The sequence below is a fragment of the Triticum aestivum genome, chromosome 4A (genome assembly GCF_018294505.1).
Source record: "Triticum aestivum cultivar Chinese Spring chromosome 4A, IWGSC CS RefSeq v2.1, whole genome shotgun sequence".
NCBI classification, from domain to species: domain Eukaryota; kingdom Viridiplantae; phylum Streptophyta; class Magnoliopsida; order Poales; family Poaceae; genus Triticum; species Triticum aestivum.
In genome coordinates this window covers 591,658,625-591,665,393 of record NC_057803.1, presented here as the reverse complement: position 1 = coordinate 591,665,393, position 6,769 = coordinate 591,658,625, and the positions used below count along the sequence as shown (strand labels likewise).

The window sequence follows — 6,769 nt, the reverse complement described above, 5'->3', positions numbered from 1 at the left end:
GGTATAACGCCGCACGAGTGGCACTAGCACGGATTCGTAGATGAAAACCCCAATAAGGACGCTGAACACGCTGACAATAGAGAGGGAGGCAGGTGGGATTGCGAACTGGCCGACGTGGTTGTCCATGACCATCCCCTGCTCGATAAATGTCGATGCGCTTTGCCCAGCGACTGAGTAGAAGATCACGAACGACGCCCAGACGGGTAACATCCGTAGCAGTATCTTCAGCTCCTCAACTTGGGTCACTGTGCAGAGACTCCATGAACACATCGGCAACGCCGTGCATGTCTTGTCTAACGGGGGCAGCACCGCGGCAGCCTTGTCTAGAAACCTGAAGAATGCAATCACATAATTATAACTTATATATAAGAGGTAAGGTCTCGCACTTTAAGTTTACTCATAGATGCAGTTTCTAGATATCGTTTTGTAGCAAATTTTCTGACGAAAATGCCTTTTGGAGCTCGGCCTCCATGGAGGCCGGTTTTTGAAAAACACAAAATTCATGAAAATTCATATTTTTACAATTCAAAAAAATCTGAAAAAAATTACAGATATACATGAAGGCATAACACACATGTGTGTAAATTTTTAGGATGAAATACGTTGAAATGAAGGCTGTGCAAAAAAGACAAATCTGAGGCTTTTTAACACATGTTACTATTCATCCTCAAAGTTCAGAAATTTGTCTTTTTTGTGTAGGTCGCATTTCGAAGTATTTCATCTTGAATTTTTACATGCACATACATTTCATCCGTGTATAGTTGCGTATTTATTTTCAGAATTTTTTGAAGTCAAAAAGTTTGAATTTTGAATTTTTCAAAAATAAAGGGCTCCATGGTGCTCAGTCACCAAAACGCCCTACTCATTTTCTGATATCTTTTGTGCTTGCAAAAAAGATGTCACACCTCACAATTGCACAAAAAGATGCCATAGCTCAATGAAATAACTTGTTTCTAAATGTCAAATTTAGACTATGGGTTGATTTTAGTAATGCAATAATTGAAGTACCTGAATTGATTCGTATGCTGAATATTGTGACTTGATTCAGGTGCTGATAACGAACTGGTCGGCTCGTACAAGGACGATATATCATCTGGCAGTTGCACATGCCACTTCCTGACGGCCGCAACAAGCACCTGACAGATGCTCGTGAATGGGCTTGCTCTCAGTTTCCTGAACCTGTACACTCTGGAGCCACCAACAAACACTGCTAGGCCCAAAGCCATGAGCACCGTTGGGATCGCGAAACTGAGCCCCCACCAACCATTGTCCTGCAGCCAAACAAGCAGTGTGCTCGACAGAAGGGAGCCGAGATTGAGCAGGAAGTAGTACCAGTTGAAGAAGGAGCCCTTCTTCTCCAGCTCTGTCAGGTCCCCGCTGTCGAACTGGTCGGCGCCGAAGGCCGACGCGCAGGGTTTGATGCCAGCGCTCCCAAGCCCGGCAAGATAAAGTCCTAGGTACACCACCACAGCATGATGAACATCACCATGGTAGTAGGATGTCGGGACTGATGCTGAGACCGTGAGCACGAGCATCCCCTGTCAAATTTGCAGTGTTGAGAGTCACAATTATCATTACAGAGATCTGGTGGGTTAGCTGTGCTGTGCTAGCCGTACTTACAATGGTGTAGACCGGAAGGAAAACAACCATCATACAGTATCTTCCCAGATATGTGTCAGCCAAGAAGGCCCCAATAAGTGGCGCGAGGAAGCATGCGCCAACCCAGGCAGAGACATCCCGCGCGGCGGCGACCTTGCTTTCGTGGAGCACCGTGGTGAGGTAGGTCACCAAGTTGGACGCGATTGCAAAGAAGGCGACGCATTCGCAAAACTCGACGCCTGAGATGCGTTGAGGGGGTCAGCAGCAAAAAGAGAAGAAGAGAAAAAACAGGAGCAGTTTGCATGAGTGAATCGCTCTTGTCTGGTACCTAAAATCATGTAGCACGCCCTCCAATTGCCTGTGTTGTGCTTCAGAGCAGGCTGATTGTTGATGTCAACAGATCCATCGCTGGTGTATTCTGAACCTACATCCTACATCACAGTACCAGGACATCCAGTTTGGAAAATTGAAACTGTAAATCTCTCGCGGAGGACTGACAAGGAGTAAGAGAAGAAGAGAAGTGGAGTGTAAGACAGTATACCTGATTAAGCAGCGGTTGCAGATGTAGCAGGGGCCTCTCCTCGTCTGCTGCTGCTTCCATGTCTGCTTACAAGATGGAGCAGAAGGAGGGTCGAGGAAAGGAGCTCGGCATCGCCTAAAAGTTACCTGCATGTGCTCTTGTCTACTTTTGGTCTGAAGACTGGTAGGTTGCTTCCAAATCAGTGGTAGGGTCACTAAGATATATGGTAAAAAGGTGGCAAGTTCATTCCAAATCAAGGGATCGCGTGTGTTGTGACTGCATTTTCTTTTCTGGTGAGTGAACTATGATTGAAGGGTCGATTTTAGCTACAGACCACAGACATATCCCCCCCCCCTCTCTCTCTCACTCATTAGCAACAGTGTTATTCTCCAACTTTTGTACTCCTTCCGTTCCGAATTACTTGTCGCAAGTATCGATGTATCTATATGTATTTTAATTCTAAATACATCCATTTCTGCGACGAGTAATTTGGAACGGAGGGAGTAGGAGGCTAGGAGGTAAATTTGTTTTTCTTTGATTCTGTTCAACACCAGTATATATGTGGACCTAACAATTTTTTATTTTTTTTACTTTTGAAATCACAAGGAGCAGACACACACCGTTGCAAAGACAATCAATGGCGCTGGTGGTGGCCTGAGGAACCAGTTACTATGAGTCTCTGACTATTGATTGATTATGTCGGAGGGATGGTTAAAATAAAGAGATGCGACGAAAACTTGAAAGGTGGAGGGATGGCGATGGTGGTGTCCATATGCACATAGGGCCCACAAGACGTTCCCACCTGCAGCACGCAGCCAACTCTTTTCTGCCCACTATTGCCTCAGGTATTTGCATTTATAAGAGATATATGACTACATAGGATAGGAACACGTGTGCAGGCTTAACAACACTCATCAGAATTATCAAACCACCCTCTAAACTTGGAATTAGGGAGTGATAAACAACAGATGTGATGCTGTCCTGTCCTACTCCTTCCAACACCTTTAGGCTCATCAGTTAATTCCATCTTTTACTCCATAATTTTACAGTAATTACTACCCATTGAGAAGAGCATATATGCAACCTATGAAATTTATTAGAGCATCTACAGCGGGAAGAGGTTTTGTAGCACCGGGGTGCTCCAGCCCCTATATGAATGTTAAGTTGAAAAAAATACCAAGAAAAGAAAAGGGGATTTAGGGATATCAAACTTGGGTCTCTAATCTACTTTCGTGTGAAATTTCATGAAAAGAATACCAAAAAACATATTTGTGGCAAAAAAGACGAAAAATTGCTATGTATAGAAGAAGCTGTTTGGATGGATTTTAGTCCGAGCTGTATTTCCTTAAACAGAGTCCCACGTGTCTGTTGGGTTAATGTTCAACCGAGCTAGTATAACAATCGGAGGCATGAGGCGCACCACATGCCCGGTCCATACTCCCGCAAACATCCTCTAACTTTGCATTCGGTTTATGGGAATTCGGACACGCAAACGCATCCGACATTTTACACCGCTTTGGATAGTAAAAAAAACGTCCCGATGCGTCCATTCAAACGGTTGCGGGTGTTTTATGGCACCGCCATGGAGATTCCCTAAGAGCATCTACAGCCGGGTGTCCCAAACCTGCTTCTAACGCCCGGGCGGACAAGCCGGTTACTGATCGGCCACGAAATTTCGACCCAGACGGGCGCCTTAAACGAGCCTCAAACGCCCGGGCCAGTCCTGTCAGTTTTCTGTTTAAATAGTCTAAACGATCATCAACCGAAACTGGTAGTTTCTAGGGACAGATTAAGAAATTTTCGGTAGTTTTCGGTCAAAATTTTAAAAGTGGTAGTTCTGTGGGACGCCGACCCCTAAACTAGTAGTTTTTTTTGTCAAACACTCCAGAAATTTTTGGTAGTTTTCGGTCAAACAACGTCATCCTAGTTTGAAAATTACGCGCAGATACAATAGCTTCTTAGATGTCGTCGGATATGAGATCCAATGGCTCTCGGATGCCCGTTTCACGGTAGCACCTAAGAGCCGGTAGCACCAGATATTTTCCCCTCGATCTTACTGCATCCAACTATACGTGTCAGGTTCATTCAAAACCTCACTGCAACTGCCTTCGTCGTGAATGAGTCAAAGCAAAAATCAATCTTTTTATTTGCAGCTGCAATGAACTTTTCATGATGGTCTCGTATGAACCGTTCCTGGAGCGTGTCCACATCAAAACCTGCATCAATGTTTACCTTAACGTAGTCATATCTTTGTTTCAACCAAGCGGCTGATCTCACTTCGGCCTTAGGACTGTATGAGATAATATAGTTAGCTGCCAAACATCTCACTGCCATATTAATTTCAGTAGCATTTCGTGTTCCTTCTCTGTGTGTCAACTTACAGTGCTCATACCACAAGTAGCAGGCTGTCATCGGTGTCGCCACTGTTTCTTTCAACTTTGGTAGCCCAAGCAAGCACTTGGACATCTTGCTCAGGAATGCACAACAGATGCTCCAAAGTCACTTCACCTGCCTTGTCGACTAGCAAGGCCTTTTTGATGATCTCATCGATCCCAAGGAGCTTCCAAACCTCCACGTCAGCCTTGCATTCAAATAGTAGGTGTCTTGTTGTATTCGGGCCAAGTTGCACGCAGGGCGGCTCGGGTTTATCTTCAAATGTTTGTTCGTCAAAATAGCACGACAGAGTCCCACGTGCAACTTGGCTGGACAGGTTAAGTTCCAAACTGAGTCCCACGTGTCTGTTGGGTTAATGTTCAACAGAGCTAGTATAACGATCGGAGGCATGAGGCGCACCATGTGCCCGCTCCATCCTCCCGCAAACCTCCTCTAAATTTGCATTAGGTTTGCGTGAATTCCCAGATTTACGACGCCGTTTTGGACAGTAAAAAACGTCCAGATACGTGGAGATGCCCTTTGCTCGCCCCAGCCGCCTGCCCTGCCTTGCCTGTCAAACAAGCGCATGCAAAGTCTCAGGGCTGTGGACCTTTCTTGGCCACGCATGCATCGCAGCAACAACGACCAACGCTGTTCTAGATACATTCATTTCTGCGACGAGTAATTTGGAATGGAGGGAGTAGTACGAGAGTCCAAGTTCACCACCCATGCATGCCTCTTCTTCAGCGAACCAGTCACTTGAGACTTGACCTGCACACACACTTGATTCAGATTTTCAGGCATGCATGCGCGCACTGACGAGATGACGCATGAGTAAGCTGCACGTGGTGCATAGTGGATACGTACAGGTGGCGGTCGTGGCCCCAATTCTTTGACACCATGCATTCAGTTTTGTGCCCAGCTCGGACAAAGCTACACCAACCAGAGTTGACAATGCGCATGTGTGCAGCGTCTGGTCCGGTGTGTGACGCAACAGCTGCGATTTGGGACTCGGCGAGGGGAGACCTTGCTGTGACTAGTAAGCGTGCACGTGCAACGCACGTATAATTCAGAATTTTAATTTCTAAGCTCATAGTTTCAGTCCTCGTATATCTACAAGCATGATGTGCAATGATTTTTGTACTCATTGAGCTGACATCTTGATGATTTATCCTTTGTTGATACAACAAAATGTGTATCTCATCTTACTTCTATGGGGTATACTAAATCAGTACCAAACGCAAGCCCTACCTAGTGCGCACTATCCAAGCATCATGCACATACATGAACTGTCAAAAATCCGCATTTAGATAACATATAAAGGATCACAATAGTTGTTCACTATATCATATGCACATTGTCTTATATATTATGAGATGTAAGATGGTCAAGAAGGTTCAAAGGAATGCAATCAAACAATGTCAAGATGGTCGATCAAGAGTAAATAAAGTGCTAAAAATGTGAAGATCAAATATATCATAGGCTATTTCAAACAATTTAAAGAGGCAAACAAGATGTGTGAGAAACAAATTTACCAACGAAAATACCGTAGAATAGTTGCATGAACTTCAGGACCTCGATACACCACAAATTCAAAAATGTACAATGTGTTTTCCTCCTAACTCGCTCACCCATGCATTAAGGGCATGGAACGCATCCTTCCTACTTCTTTGGATACACAATAATTTACACAATGTAGAGTCAGCTATCCTCCTCACTCTCACCCAGGCATACAATCTGCAAAGCTTCAAATTTATCCTTCCCTGCTGCCATACATGAAACGATGTTCCCGATAGTTACCAACAGATAATATGTCCATACATTATATCACAAAGTAATAAAAAAAGATATTTAGCATATGAACTTGTTGAAGCATTAAATTTTGCATTAAATTTTATACAAGGAAACAGACTGCAAGAGTAGACGCGTATTTTCATGTCTTACATTAGTTACTTAATCATATCCCATAAAGTAACTATGCTGTAACAAGATGCTAACATTCATGTTTCTTCTATGCACATCTCGACTAATGTTCATTAAAAACAAAACATCAATAAGGTAAAACTGAAGGACACAATTTCAAGACCCTTTATTTTAATTTCCAATAGCATGCCAAACCTCACACATATATAACATTTCCAAGATAATATGTCACGTGAAATTGACAATTCTTCATGGAGATACAATCACAACATTAAATGTACATATACTAAAATATAGGTTACCAAATACAACCGGACATGTCAAATAAATATGCGGAATCAAATCACATGCTTG

General features: G+C 43.7%; 1 protein-coding gene across 1 annotated transcript; it reads right to left on the bottom strand.

The window, feature by feature from the left end:
* On the bottom strand, nt 1-2,396 carry LOC123083964 (protein NRT1/ PTR FAMILY 8.3; the record flags this gene model as incomplete). Its single annotated transcript, XM_044505805.1, has 5 exons — nt 2,141-2,396; nt 1,928-2,030; nt 1,621-1,838; nt 1,009-1,538; nt 1-331 (listed from the first exon to the last, which is right to left on the bottom strand). Coding segments are annotated over exons 1-5 (1,242 nt in total), but the record flags the coding sequence as incomplete, so codon positions are not given.
* Nucleotides 2,397-6,769: the final 4,373 nt, after the last annotated feature.